This window comes from Lupinus angustifolius, chromosome LG11 (genome assembly GCF_001865875.1).
Source record: "Lupinus angustifolius cultivar Tanjil chromosome LG11, LupAngTanjil_v1.0, whole genome shotgun sequence".
In the NCBI taxonomy this organism is placed as follows: Eukaryota; Viridiplantae; Streptophyta; class Magnoliopsida; order Fabales; family Fabaceae; genus Lupinus; species Lupinus angustifolius.
Genome location: NC_032019.1, coordinates 1,910,975 through 1,925,539, shown reverse-complemented (window position 1 = coordinate 1,925,539; position 14,565 = coordinate 1,910,975). Strand labels below are relative to the sequence as shown.

At 34.0% G+C, this 14,565-nt stretch overlaps 3 protein-coding genes and 1 non-coding gene across 4 annotated transcripts; 2 read left to right on the top strand and 2 right to left on the bottom strand.

The window, feature by feature from the left end:
• On the top strand, positions 2,228 to 6,566 carry LOC109360890 (probable fructokinase-6, chloroplastic). The gene is made up of 7 exons (XM_019606088.1): positions 2,228 to 2,557; positions 2,697 to 2,905; positions 3,795 to 4,007; positions 4,407 to 4,604; positions 4,747 to 4,884; positions 5,648 to 5,764; positions 6,236 to 6,566. Exons 1-7 carry the CDS (start codon positions 2,410 to 2,412, stop codon positions 6,368 to 6,370), a joined length of 1,158 nt encoding a protein of 385 aa, XP_019461633.1. The 5' UTR covers positions 2,228 to 2,409; the 3' UTR covers positions 6,371 to 6,566.
• Positions 7,099 to 7,599, top strand: LOC109360891 (polcalcin Che a 3-like). Its single transcript, XM_019606089.1, has one exon. The coding sequence runs from the start codon at positions 7,196 to 7,198 to the stop codon at positions 7,451 to 7,453; it is 258 nt and encodes an 85-aa protein (XP_019461634.1). The 5' UTR covers positions 7,099 to 7,195; the 3' UTR covers positions 7,454 to 7,599.
• On the bottom strand, positions 7,708 to 7,781 carry TRNAN-GUU. Its single transcript has one exon. It is a non-coding gene; the product is annotated as a tRNA-Asn (tRNA).
• On the bottom strand, positions 9,532 to 9,975 carry LOC109359629 (leucine-rich repeat extensin-like protein 3). The gene has a single exon (XM_019604329.1). The coding sequence runs from the start codon at positions 9,973 to 9,975 to the stop codon at positions 9,532 to 9,534; it is 444 nt and encodes a 147-aa protein (XP_019459874.1).

Below are 14,565 nucleotides of genomic sequence, written 5' to 3'. Positions count from 1 at the left end.
ATTTTGGCTTCCTCTTTCAATTAGCAAAATCTAGACACTGTTTCTATTAAAATATATTGTATCATGTAAATATTGTTGGGTTGATTTTAGCGTTATTAGTTTTTAAGAATAAAAATGAATTAATTGGTTAGTTAGTATTCTTCTTCCTTTTATAAGATAAATTTATTGTATCCGATTCAATCAATTCATTCATTGAATGAATTAAATTCTCATTCTTTCTTTCTTACTTTATCAATATTCATACATGATTCTACCATTTTAATTCTTTTTAATATTTGGAACATAGTGCTTCCCATTTTTTCCTTCATCGACAATAATGCTTCCCATTTTTTCCTTGATGACTAATAGTCTAATACTAATAGTGCATTAGATATTTGTTGGATGTTCTGTTTTGGACAAAAACTTTATTTTACTCCTAAAAGATTGCACGAATTTTAATTATGAAAGCTTTGCTATTTTTGTTTTAATTTCATTCCTAATAAATTTCAAATCAAATTCTAATGTCTTAATTTTGCGGACATTGTTAATCTGGATAATACATAATGGTTTTGACAAAGTATATGTTTGTTGAAAATGAGATACATAAGGCAGGTATGATTATTGGAACTTCAGAGTATTTATCTACACTCCTTGTCTATCAATTATATTAATCTTTGTCTCTTTTTATGTATATATACCCTACTAGCTACAAAGTCCTGAAGTCTAATCTTCTCACGGAAGTAACATAAGATGGGAAATTAGAAGAAGAGAGGCAAGCTGCCAACAAAATTAGTGGTGGCTATGGTTTGAGGGAACTAACTAACTTAGAGTTAGTTCGGGAGTTGAATTTTAGAAGGGAATGAAAATAAAATAAAGACTTTAGAAATCATTTCACAGGTGTATTTCATGACTCTCAAATCTTCTCATTCTCTTCTTTCCCATCCAAAATTAAACTCTTAGACTAATCTTTAAGGTCTCATTATTATTACAAAGTTGGGTCACTTGGCCGGCTTTCATGTATTTTGATACCATTTGTAAATAACCTCATTTAATTCATATTATAAACCGAATTAAAAGAAATTTGTGACATAAATAACAGAAGTAATAAATAAATGTATAGTTGAAAAATAAAATATAATATATTAAAGTTTAAAAAAAATTAAAACATACTTAATAGAAATATATATATATCAATCGAATTTTCCTTATCTCTTGCTGCTTTATTCCTTTATAACGTGACGTTAGTTTTGGCTGGAAATGGAAGAACATAACTTATATGACCACGTGGACATTCTACGCGCTTCAGTAATTGGAGCTTAGACAAGTAAACAAGTAGTACCACCCATCACGCATGAGATCTGCACGATGAACTATGAAGTAGTTAGTAGTTATGATATAATATAATTTGTTATCATTGAAAATAGTGCTACCCATTTATTCAGAGATGTTGAGTACTTTAATCATTCATTATTCATTGTGTTTCATGGGAGAAAAACTTGTGCATTTTATAAGTGCATTTTAGAGACAAGTGCATTTTATGCTTGCTGGTAATATTATTTATGATTAAATTTTAAACAAAATTAAATTTTTAATGTATTGACAGGATTTAATTGGTTATCTCCATATATATACGTCTCCATGTAAGTCTTTCTTGTTTCATGGATACCTCAAGAGATGCTAATAGAATCAGCCTTATTGGATTTGGAGTCTCTTCTCACCAATTTTAAATATTGGCCCAAACAAAACTACTTCATTTGGAACTAACACCCCCTCTTTAATTAGCTTTCCATAAGATTTTTTACTTTTCTATTACACGTCACATCCTATTACTTTGGCTATAGTATAAATCACATGTGTTTTGTTTCAGATTTTTTTATTAAATGGTAAAAATATTATAATTATTGTTATTAATATTTATAATAATATTATTAGTCTGGTCAATAATTGACTTGATTTTCCCCCTACATAATATCTGACTTGATTTAGTATGTATGGAGAATACATTCAAAAAGCTAACTTTTAATATTTTGTTGCAGCATGCACGAATAACTTTCCACCTTCAATTTTTATTTATCTTATTGCATGGGCAGCCCGATCCACTGCCCGACCCGAAAAATCTAAGAAGATTGATTATTCTCCATCATTAGCACTAAAAAACAAAGGAGTAGAATGAGTAAATACTCAACTAATGCCATTAAAATTTAAAAGTTAAAACTACACATTCCCTATTTTTAGTGCTTTGTTTTGCTTCATCCGCAACTGAGTAACTACAACATCACAAACCAGTAATACTGTCATAGCATACCTCACACTCTTGTCTTTTCTTTCTTCATTTCGACATTTCCAAAGCCAGTTCCCACTTTAACTCAAACCCCATCACTTCTAACCCCATTTATTATCATTCCTCTAACTAAGTAAAGACCTTTTTCTATGGCTCTTCTTCATTGTGGTGCTTTTTCCTTCAGAAGCTTGAATTTTTCTCACCCTTCTAGTTCAATTAACTTCACTCAATACTCTGTTAAAGCTTCTTCCTTTTCTTCCCCTCTTCCTTCTCCGCTTCTCAGATTCAATGTCACGGGTAATCATATTCTGGGTCTTCATCATTTTTGTTCTTTAACTATTAAAAATGCATTTTTTATTTGGAAGTTGGAACCTTGAATATGATTGTGTCTGGGTATATGATTGAATTTTCACTTTCCAACTATTGTTTGTAATAGGCAAGGCAATTCCTGGTGATGGAAAAGCTGAAACAAAGGAATCGTCACTTGTGGTGTCATTCGGAGAAATGCTCATTGATTTTGTACCAACTGTTAATGGTGTTTCTTTGGCTGATTCACCTGCATTTAAAAAGGCTCCAGGAGGTGCTCCTGCTAATGTTGCTGTAGGAATAGCCCGTTTGGGAGGTTCATCAGCTTTTATTGGGAAGGTTTTATATGAATACTTCATAATGTTCTTTCTATACTTTTGTGAAATTTAGGCATACAAGTATAAAACCAATATTGGCCATGCATCCCAGTCTCTTGTTTTGTGAGTTTCATCATGTTTGTTTTCACAATTACTTTTTTATGAAATAGAATATAAGGATGATTAAATGGTGATATACCACTTGGTTGTTTCTTTAATCTAGTGGTGTTTATAAACCCTTGATATATATTCTTTATCAGGTTCTTGTGTTTAGTTATGGTTTTTGTCATGCTTGACAGTTGCCTATGTCAACTGGTAGCAATATGTGAATATTTCATGTGAATCTAGAAAAGAGCTTCTTAGATGCCCATAACTGAACTCTTCAAGGATGGAATTTGCTCTAGGGGTCAGGAAATCATAAAAGAGAAAATATCTGTCTTTGAATCTTAAATTTAGTTGTGAAAAAATGTACAATTTCTTCAATATCCAACTGATAATCTGAGATCCCATGATATTAGCATTTAGAATCATCTAGTCTTATGAAATTTCGGGTGTTATACTGACTGTCTGACTTTACTAACTTGTCCTTTTTCTTCTGCCTGTTATGCATAGTGCCTATAATTAAATCTCAAGGCATTGAGGAATTCAGTGTATACCCTCCATGACGGTTTAGCGAGTAGCTCATATCTGATAACTCATGTGATGTGTTTACGGCTGATTTTCAATAGAGCCTCTGACTTTGTATTTTTTACTGCTGTTTTGTCTGGAAGGAAAATGAGATTTAGATATCAAGATAAGTAGACTCAAATTTCAAATCAGTATTTTACTTTTTGTCAATTGGAAATCATGGTTAAATTTTCCCCTTGAAATTCAAATTCAACAAGAGCTCAATGCTTCATGCACGCGAACAGGTTGGTGAGGATGAATTCGGATATATGCTTGCTGATATACTCAAGGAAAATAATGTGAACAGTGAAGGGATGCGTTTCGACCCTGGTGCTCGTACAGCTTTAGCATTTGTTACATTGAGGAGTGATGGAGAACGAGAGTTCATGTTTTATCGTAACCCCAGCGCTGATATGCTTCTCCAAGAAGATGAACTCGACTTAGACTTAATCAGAAAGGTAAAACCATAGCTGTCATTTGTTGTACCTAAAGTAAAGCAAAGTGTATGTCATGTTGCATATGACTTGAATCGAAGGGAAACCAAAACACCTTTGTGCAAATTGTTCAATATTCTTTCTGCTGCACGTTCCTAAATTAGTCTAACTTGATTCAGTTACTCCAAATCACTTTATTAAGCTGGTAGTTGGTGGATTTGGTTAACCACAACTAGTCGCTGTTTAAGTATCTAAAGATTGCTTATATAGCATTGCTGTTTCTGTAGTTTAAGAACTCCCTATCAGGTTCTTTTATATCAGGTAAAACATCGAAACTATGTTCCCTTTATTCATCTCCACTTCACTCTATACTTAATTCATAAATTATTGTAGTAATATTGGTCTATTATTTCTTTCTGGCAGGCCAAGATCTTTCACTATGGTTCTATAAGTCTTATAACAGAGCCATGCAGATCAGCACACATAGCTGCAGCAAAAGCTGCAAAAGATGCTGGTGTAGTTCTTTCTTATGACCCTAACCTGAGGCTTCCTTTATGGCCGTCCGCAGATAGTGCTAGAGAAGGAATTTTGAGCATATGGGAGACTGCAGATATCATTAAGGTTCCTCTCCTACTCAAAGGGCAGATTATATTTTCTCTAGGTCCCGATAGACTTTTCTTGTTCTGTTTTTAAGAGCAAAGATTACCAAGAATGCAAAATAGGGAAACAATAGTAACAGAACCAATCTGGTAAATAATTTCAGATAAGTGAAGAAGAGATTTCTTTTCTCACAAAAGGTGAAGACCCATATGATGATGCTGTTGTTCGTAAACTATTCCATCCAAACCTCAAGCTACTCCTTGTTACGGAAGGTGCAGACGGGTGCAGGTATTACACCAAGGTAAGCCTTCCAAAGATGCTATTTTCTAGGATTCATTTCAACTCATGCTAATATTTATGGCCACCCTCTGGTGTATCTTTAAAGGTGTGTCGGTAATAATATTTAAGAGCATCAATTATAATTGAACTGACAATTTGATGTCAACGATAAATGGAGAACCAATGTGATGTCAGATGTATGGTTGGAGGACCAAAAAAGGTGTTTACTGAAGAAAAAGAAAAAAAACCGCATAACTATTCTGCATGCAAAATAAATATTTTCTCTATGTACCAAAAGAATGTCCCAATATCCTTCCACAGTCATGCAAGTCTATACAAATCTTCAGGATCTCTAACAAACTCAGTCTTATCAAAGTTTTTTTTTAGTTGTGGCACAATTCAAAGGAGGTGTACAACTTGTTGTGGGAAGGTAGGCTAAGTGGATGCCAGCCTCAGAGGGCTTTGAACCAGGTCTGCAAGTAGACTTGGTGCCACTTTTGCTAAGGTTCTTCGGCAATTTGTCTGGTTTTTCTTTTAAGGTTTTCTGTCAAACACAGAGATGTTTAACGATCAACCTGTTACAATTACCAGAGAGTCTTTGTTGCAGTTCTTACAGACTACATTATCTGCTTGTTTGACAATCCATATTGTTTGTCAGAATTGATTACAGACAATTAAAATGAAGTTCTAGGAGAGTTATTTGTTCTAATAACAATTCTGCGGCTGGTGATAATTTATTCTTTTGTTATTATGATTTGACACATGTTCTATCTCTTTCTTTGCAGGATTTCAATGGTAGAGTCGAGGGACTGAAGGTGGATGCTGTTGACACTACTGGTGCTGGTGATGCTTTTGTGGCCGGAATATTATCACAACTAGCTGAAGATCTTTCATTACTTCAGGTGATCAAAATATCTTTTCTTTTTAATATATTACCTATCCAAAAAGTTTACAACATAAAACTGTAGAAATTCATATATGGTGGAACATCTATTATTGTTTGAATTATCAATAGGAATTCTCTTGATCTCTATGACATGTTCCATACTTGTACGTAATTCCGGATATACCTTACATAGTGAGAATTCCTACAATATGCTAAAAATATCATTTTTTATGGATAATGCATAAAATATTGGTGTTATTTATTTCTCTCTTTCAAGCATGACTTCAATTTTGAAAATTTTGGATGTATTTGCAATTTTCTCACTAGTTAACTACCATGCCTAATTGTCTTCAAATATATGTATTTTAATTAAAATTATAGTTCCTTAATCCTGGATGTCATTCTGGTTTATTTTACAATTTACTTTCCATCCTTTGTTCCTTGTATATGTTTCCTCAAATGCGATGTATGCCGTTTTAACTTGCAGAATGAAGAAAAATTGAGAGATTCTCTCAAGTTTGCTAATGTCTGTGGCGCATTGACGGTGACGGAGAGAGGTGCAATACCAGCTTTGCCCACCAAAGAAGCTGTCCTCAATGCCTTGTTCAAGCCTGTATCATAACTTCACAGCCGAACCTATGTAGTTATATGAGGAACTACTCTTTTTTGGGCTATAAATTCTTAGGAATTATGTGAGCTAATGCATAAATAAGAACTAGTAACAGCATGTAAGAATGTGTCACGTTTGTATGTTTTACTTCTACTTTAATAATTACACGTGACTAAACTTATGGAATAGTTCATATGTCTGAATTCAATTGTTCTAGCTGTTTTTTCTAAGACTTCAAAAATTTACAGTGTAATGTTCTCCTTCCCCATTTTATATTTTAGAAGAAAACCATGACTGAGACCTATACTATCAAAGTATTTTTCACTTTATGCTGTTCCTATAATTTAATTTAATTTAATTACTTTTATTTTATCAATCAAATAGCATGGTTAAGGTTGGTCAAAAGAGGCTTAATTGGTACTATATCATATGATTGTTCTTTTGTTTCCCCTTTTATTATTTCTTTGATCAAACATTCTCTCTCTGATAATGATTTTTACTCGTTATTTTCTCCATCTGCACGATGTTATATAGGATAATAAAGCAAATCCTTTGAAGAGAAATATCAAGTCCCTCCATTCCTAAACAAATAGTGGTTCATTTTCAACCATAAGCAAATCCGGTAAAACAGTTATGAACCATGTTATTTTGGCGACAAAAATCTTAACGTTGTCAAAAAATGACACCCCCTATATTAAAGGATGTCCTTTCCTTAAAGGGTATATGTTTACTTTAAAAACCAAGGTCCTCATGCATTTGCCCTTTGAACTTCCAATCTAAGTGCAACTCCAAAACCAGAAGAAACTCATTGTCATATATACACACACATATTCTACAATGGCAGAAGATCATCCACAAGATGTAGCCGATAGGGAACGTATTTTCAAACATTTCGACGCCAATGGCGATGGCCAAATCTCGTCATCGGAGCTTGGTGATGCACTAAAAGCACTTGGATCAGTGACAGTAGAGGAAGTGAAGAAAATGATGGATGAGATTGACACTGATGGGGATGGTTTCATTTCATATGAGGAGTTCACAGAATTTGCTAGAGCCAACCGTGGTTTAGTAAGGGATGTTGCCAAGATTTTTTAAGATTTGTTACTTTAATCAACATTGGTTAAGTAATTAATTTTCGTTTTCTTTCTTTGTGCTATGTTGTTAGCAGTTAGAAGAGAAAATGGTTGTTGTGTGTGCAACATTTATTATATATACATAATATAATGACAATGAGAGGCTTATTAAATTCATCATGTCACACTCTTTTGAATTTTCTAATTCCAGAGTCGCGTTGGTTCTAAACTCGTATAAGACGAATGAAAAGTAAAATTAAACCATAAATAAAAAAACGCTAGAAGGAGGGGTTGAACCTCCGACCTTGTGGTTAACAGCCACACGCTCTAACCAACTGAGCTATTCCAGCTTTATGTTATACTTTGGTGGTTGCAGCTTCATATACCAAGACTCATTTGATAAAATGATGTGATGCTATTTTAATGAATTTTAATCTTATTTAATGTTTGATATGCATCATATAATATTATATTTCCATATCTTGTGTTTGACAAACGGGGCAAGAATGATTCCATTTTGATTCTTGAAAACTCTTTTAGGTATAGGATTCAAGTTTAATAACAATATACTCTCTAGTGGGTTGGATAAAGTTAAATATAGATGGTGCATCAAAACTCAACGAACCACTAGCATTCTCGATATGAGGGCATTTTCGAGGGACATTATGGGAATTTTAATGCACAATGATGGGGAATATTCATTGTTTTGAAATGCTTGGAAGTTAAGCAGCACAAGGGTACTACTTGTTGAAAGTGACCCTTTCAATGTGGCTAATCCTCTTCACAATCTAGCATAGGAATCTCATCCAAAGCTAAACAACCCTTTGATTATCAGATATGAATGACACTTAAAAAGTTGGTAGGTCCACGTTTGTCACATCCTCCATGAAGATAATAGATAAGTAGGTTGTTTGGCACACTAACCCATTAATTAATGTTGGGCCTTGGTCAATTTGCTACTAATTTTCATAGATAATTAGGTACTCTCAGTTTTAGGTTTCATATTTCTAAGTATATAAGGGTGACAGGGGTGATAATGTACAAACAAACATAATAAAAATTTAAGTGTTGATATAGGGTGACTTGATAAAAATTCTTGAGAAGGAAACAGAAAATTGTACCCCTGATTGAGAATTTGTCTGTGATATAGTTTCATTTTGTATATATGTGACTATTGTGTCACCCCACGACTACAAAAGTATAATCGTTTTGATTTGATTTGCTTTGTCAATATTTCTTAAAGAAAGAGGCCAAGGGGGCTTTTGTTGGTTAAGATGGTGCATTCAATTTATGTATTGATACTGCATTATCAATTCCCAAACTGGAGCATTACTAATTTATCCAAATTCCTACACTTTTGGCCTTATCATTTGATTCAGTTTAGCTATATCATTTTTAGTTATTTAACATCTAAAACAAATCTTGTTATGAGAATTTTAAACATTTTCAATGAGAGTATTTATACAGACAGCACAGAAGACTTAAAAGAGTGAAAATATTAACTTTATTGTGCTGGCTTAACTGTTTAGGATTATATATATCAGCTGTAACTTCATAAGGATTATTTGGTTATCTTTCATGCAATCTCAATACTTGCCAGTGGCACATTGATCCTAATGTATGATGTCACACCTAAAGCTTATTTTGGAACCTTCTAAGAAGCTTTCTTACTATATGAATATTGATATTGATCCAACTATCTAGCTAAGTCAACAACATGTTTAAAACTGTTTTTCTTACTATATGAGAGTAATATAGCTGAGACTACTTACTAGAATGGTGATTTTAGGATATGAAGCCTTAGATCAAGGATTTGAACGAAGAGACACAGTTTATGAAAGTTAAGTATATGGCACCCTCATGTTTAAATAATTTAAATACATTTTTGTGCCTATTCCACTATTTTATGACGACAACAAATAAAGTCAATAAAAAACCACCAAATGTCAATTTTGAATTTTCTGCATTACATTACATGTTAGAATCGAAATTAATTTATACCAGGAAAGATAAAAGGCAATACAAATTAAAATAAAACGACTATGAATAAATCAAGAAAGAGCAAGGAAGAGAAATCAAACATTTAAACTACTCATGAAGTCATCCAAATAACATTGTGACTAACAGTGCTTCCAAACAAGCCAAAACCAGCAACCCCACAACTCTGTTTTGCGCGGCAGAGTCATAATTATATGCATCTGCTGGCACACCCGTTATATATATGAACCTTGGCGGCGGTGGTGGAGTTGGTGGAGGTCTTGATGGTGGTGGTGGTGGTGGTGGCGGCGGCAATGATAGTAATGGTGGTGGTAGATCACAATTCTCTGGAGACGAAATCTCAGGAAGCGGTTGCGGTTGTGGTGGTGGGTTTTGTGGAGGAGGAGGAGGTGGTGGTGGAAGTTGCTCGTCACAGGGATTTCCACAAGGACATGATCCACATTTGATTTCAGTGTCTAACTTGCTAGAAGAAGTGGTGGCTTCAACTATAGATGATAATGAAATGCAAAATAGGAACAATAAAGTTGTGAGTTTTGGAGACACCATTGTATGAGTATGGAGTTAGAATTTGATTCATTTTGAGGCAAGGTATAGAAATAAATAATAGCTTGTATGTGAAACAGAATGTAGGAACTAGGTAATGTTCCTACCTTACGTTTATTGCAAGAATAGTATGCATGCGGTAACTTGAATTAATTAACTAGTTTCAAACTTTTAATACAAATTTCAAGTCTTCATTTATTTATGCAACAAATTCTAATCTTTATTTATTAGTTCTTATCCTTCCTTTGCATCTCTCAAGCAACAATGGAACATAATGCTGCCCTTCTTCACTTTGCATAAAGTGCATAGCTGGCAATATTCTTCTCCTTACACGACCAATATTGGCATCTTCATTTCATGTAGCTTGCACTTATGATAGAAGTATCTCATAATTATCCTTTTTTTCTTATGAACCTCAAAGGACAGAACAATAGCCTCTATAAGCATGGTTGAATTTTATATTTAAAGAATCTTGAGTTCGTTAGCTAGTTTAGTAACCTACACAAAATGGATAGACAAGTTTAATAATTAATATATTAAATAAAGAAATCAAGAAAACCAAGGAAACCCAGAATTCAATAATTCAAGAAAACAAAAAATCAAAAAAGATAATAAATTAAGAAATCAAGAAAATCAAGAATTCAACCAATAAAAAAACAAGAATAAAAAAAGCAATACAATCAAGTAAACCAATAAAATTAATTAATTCAAAAAATTAAGAAATCGTATGTTGATATTTATATACTTGACAAATATAATATAGGTAATATATGAGTTGTATAATTGTTTATTATTTCTGAGCCAATGCATCACATTACGAATGTTTCACCCCGACCAACCGAGCATCTCACATTGGTTGAGCTAGTCTCTTTCTTGAATGGCCGAGAATGGGACATGTACGAATATATGCTTATTCAGATGTCTCACTATTAGTAAGACATAATGGGGCGGTTCTGGGATCAATACTCCAATATCTTGATTGACTCGTGCCAACAATGTACTATTATGTCCTCTATAAATTTTACCTAACTTTCTGCCAACACGACAAAGACTTGCATACGATATGGCTGTCAAGCCTGCTATAAGTCAACTATGTATAGAGTGCGGCTTGACAAACCTAACATGGGCAAAGCAACCCCCAACAAACCCAAATAGTCGGTGACACCAACGGTATCCACTAATGACTACTTGATTCATCCTACCACTATAAACAGGGGAATCTCCCATAATAAAGCCTAAATTGTTCATAAGGGTGGAAACAGGCCAGACCGCCTACCAGGGGCCTATTACCTAGCCTATAACAGGCCAGGCCAGACTTTCTTCGTAAACAGGTCAGGCATAGGCTTTTTGAAAAGCCTATTTAGTTAAATAGGTCAGGCTGTAGGTCATCCAAAAGGCCTATTAAGCCTAACAGGCCGGCCTATTTAATTATATTATGTAATATGTTCATATTATACAATTTTAATATAAATAATATTATTATACATATGTAATATTAATATAAAAAATATAATTTAATTGTTAGGGTTAGAAGAGTCTAATTAAAAGTAAGAATATTAATCTATCTAAATGTAGATATGATGACCTATTTCAAGATGATATAGTAAAACATGCTTTTAAACAGGCTAACAGGCCAGACCAGGCTTTTAAACAGGCCAGGCCTAGGCTTTGAAATTTTTTTTAAACAGGCCAGGCCCAGGCTCCTACATACTATATAGGCTGGGCCTGTCAGGCTAGGCTTTGAAATTTTTTTTAAACAGGCTAACAGGCCAGACCCAGGCTCCTACATACTATATAGGCTGGGCCTGTTTAAGGTAAAGCCTGGCCTGACCTGGCCTGTTTCCACCCTTAATTGTTCACTCTTATTACTCTTGCTTTCTATCCTTAACTTTCTATTTTCTCTGGTCAATCTCATACTAACTTGATCATCAAAATACATTTTCAAGTACTTCCACTCACAGGTCTAAGCTCAATTCAGACACCTCCAAGAATACTTTTTGTCGGCCTTCCAACCTGGCCCACGTGACTTATCCACAAAAGAAAATGGAAAAATAAATGGTTTTCTTATTGTTTTTGGAAGATAAGCTAATTATAAATGTATACTACATTAAACAATGAAAAAAAGACACGCGTCACTTAGGTTGTACCTCATAAAGACACGTAGCAAAGAATGTTTTCCATTTCTGACACGTAGAATAATAGCTTGGGGATAAACCGTCCAATCACAGAACTCAAAGACAAATCTCTCATGAAATTTAATATTCCCCACCAACTAAGAAATTAAAATCCGTTCTATATAATGACTAAGCTCCTATAGTTAGTTCGTTGAACTTAATCAAGTTGCAAAGTGCTCTTCTTCGATTCAATTTTACAAAGTATTATAAGCAATTCTATTCCTTTTACTTGATCATAAGATGGTTGGAGTAGGGGTTCCAATTTGCGTTCAATGTGGCACCACCAGCAACCCTTGCCGGTGCAAAGTGGTTGGGCCAACGCTCGGGTTTCTGGCGTTTGCGGTGGCGGCGTTGGTGGAGTGGCCGGTAGGTGCTATCGTCTATCCCTTCCGCCATATGAAGGGTCGCAAAATCATGGCGCATCCCGCCACTGTGGTCTATCCTTCCGTCACTAATGCAATTCCTATATAAGTTAAACAAGTTATTCAACATACACTGATACGTGGAAGCAAATAAAGCTTGCAGATTTTCTTGCTAATATGTGTTATTAGGTCCTTCTAGCTGAAGGGTCTAGTTGTTTTTTCTCCTATTCTTACAACAAAAAGAAGTTCTACTTTTTTTCCACTTTCATTCCTTTAGTGTATGTTGATGTATGAATTATGATATTTTCAACTTTATTAATATATATGTTCTATTTCTTTTCCCTTGATCTAAAGTGGCATAGTTCATAACTCTTCGACTTCACTATTTGGATCAAGTTTCTCACTTCACCCTTGATTTGATCAAGTGCAGCCTCACCCCTCACCATAAAATTGATCTAATAGGTTGATTTTTTTGGTTGTTTATTCTTATAGTGTAGCTGTGTACTTTGTATTCATATATAAAATATCTAAATAATAGCTTAAAAGAATTACCTCGGATACTCCTAAATGAATGTTTAATAACCAATCATGGCATCCCATAAAAAATAACAATATTGAGAGAAAAAGAAATGATATTTGAGATAGCTTACACACATTTCAAATGCAGAATAATGTCACGCGTGTCAATAATAATAATGTTTCGTGTAGCTTAACCTAAAAAATAACATAAATTAAGCTTTACCTTTGACAACGTATTCCAGAGAATGGAAGGTTGAAAATTAAAAACATCTAACAAAACTTACAATAATTTACCAATGGTGTTTGACATAGCTCAATTTGCGGACTTTACCAAAATAAAGCCATGGAACAAAAACGAGACAATTAGCTTGTACCAAATAATGATGACACATGTAGCAATAAAATTCCCTCGACCTAAGGAATTAAAATTCGTTGGATATAAAAGATCAAGCTCCTGAACATAATAAAGTTCAGAAAATATTGATAAGCAAATTACACTTGTGCAACCCTATTCATTTCGTTGGATCATATAGTATTAGAGGAAAATGCTTGGAGTTGGGCTTCCAATTTGTGTTCAATGTGGCACTGCTGGCAACCCATGTCGGTGCAAGGTGGTAGGGCCAACGGTTGGGTTCCTGGCGTTGGCGGCGGCGGCAGTGGTGGAGTGGCCGTTGGGTGCTTTTATATATTGCTTCGGCCGCCATGTAAAGGGTCGCAGAATCATGGCCCATCCCGCTACGGTGGTGTACCCCTCCGTCAATAGAGCCATTCCTATCTAAGTTCAATTTTTTTTTTTTAAGTTAATATTTCCACCTTTTATTGTATATATGTTTTTTATTGTTTAGTTGCTGTTTGTATTTGAACTGGAATCATGTTGATTCACAATAACTAGCAAATAAACCAATGGTCCGAGATTTTATTGTGTATATGTTGATGTTTGATAAATATCTAAATGGACTCATAGTATAATTGTTCCCTTTAATATATATATTTTATCAGCCAATAATATATGAATTTATTAAAAAGTAAGGAGGACATGAAGAACAGTAGTACTCCAAGCATCATCATGAGGAAAAGGACCACATGGTGCATAATGCATATATTGGCCAACGCTGATACTTTACAATCAATTAACCATCATAGATTAATTAAGCACCATAAAAATACTATCCGAATCAACTATTCAAAAGGTGCGGACAATGTTTTCAATGTAAGCAACATCAGGCAATTAGAATTTAGAACAAACATTCAATAATAAGTGAACTAATTAAGCAGTTAATAACTTAATATGACCTAGGACAAAATAACGTTTAGAAAGGGGCCAGAAACCCAAATGCTGACAAAACGACGACCCAACTTAACTACTCCAAGTCAAGTAAACCCTTTAGACAATCACCATTTCCCATGTCATGCCACGTAAACAAAATTACGTGAAATTAAGGATATAGAGGGATAGAAATCACTTATCCCATTTTCATGTCCCAGTTCAATAAGAAAGTGTCACTGAATTAAAAAAAAATTATAAAAACACAAATTAA

Excerpts from the sequence above, each read along its gene's own strand:
- LOC109360890 (XM_019606088.1), top strand. The coding sequence starts at position 2,410 with ATGGCTCTTCTTCATTGTGGTGCTTTTTCCTTCAGAAGCTTGAATTTT. Across the intron at positions 4,605-4,746 it reads AGACTGCAGATATCATTAAG|ATAAGTGAAGAAGAGATTTC; the intron begins GTTCCTCTCCTA and ends AAATAATTTCAG. Across the intron at positions 5,765-6,235 it reads AAGATCTTTCATTACTTCAG|AATGAAGAAAAATTGAGAGA; the intron begins GTGATCAAAATA and ends TTTAACTTGCAG.
- LOC109360891 (XM_019606089.1), top strand. The coding sequence starts at position 7,196 with ATGGCAGAAGATCATCCACAAGATGTAGCCGATAGGGAACGTATTTTC.
- LOC109359629 (XM_019604329.1), bottom strand. The coding sequence starts at position 9,975 with ATGGTGTCTCCAAAACTCACAACTTTATTGTTCCTATTTTGCATTTCA.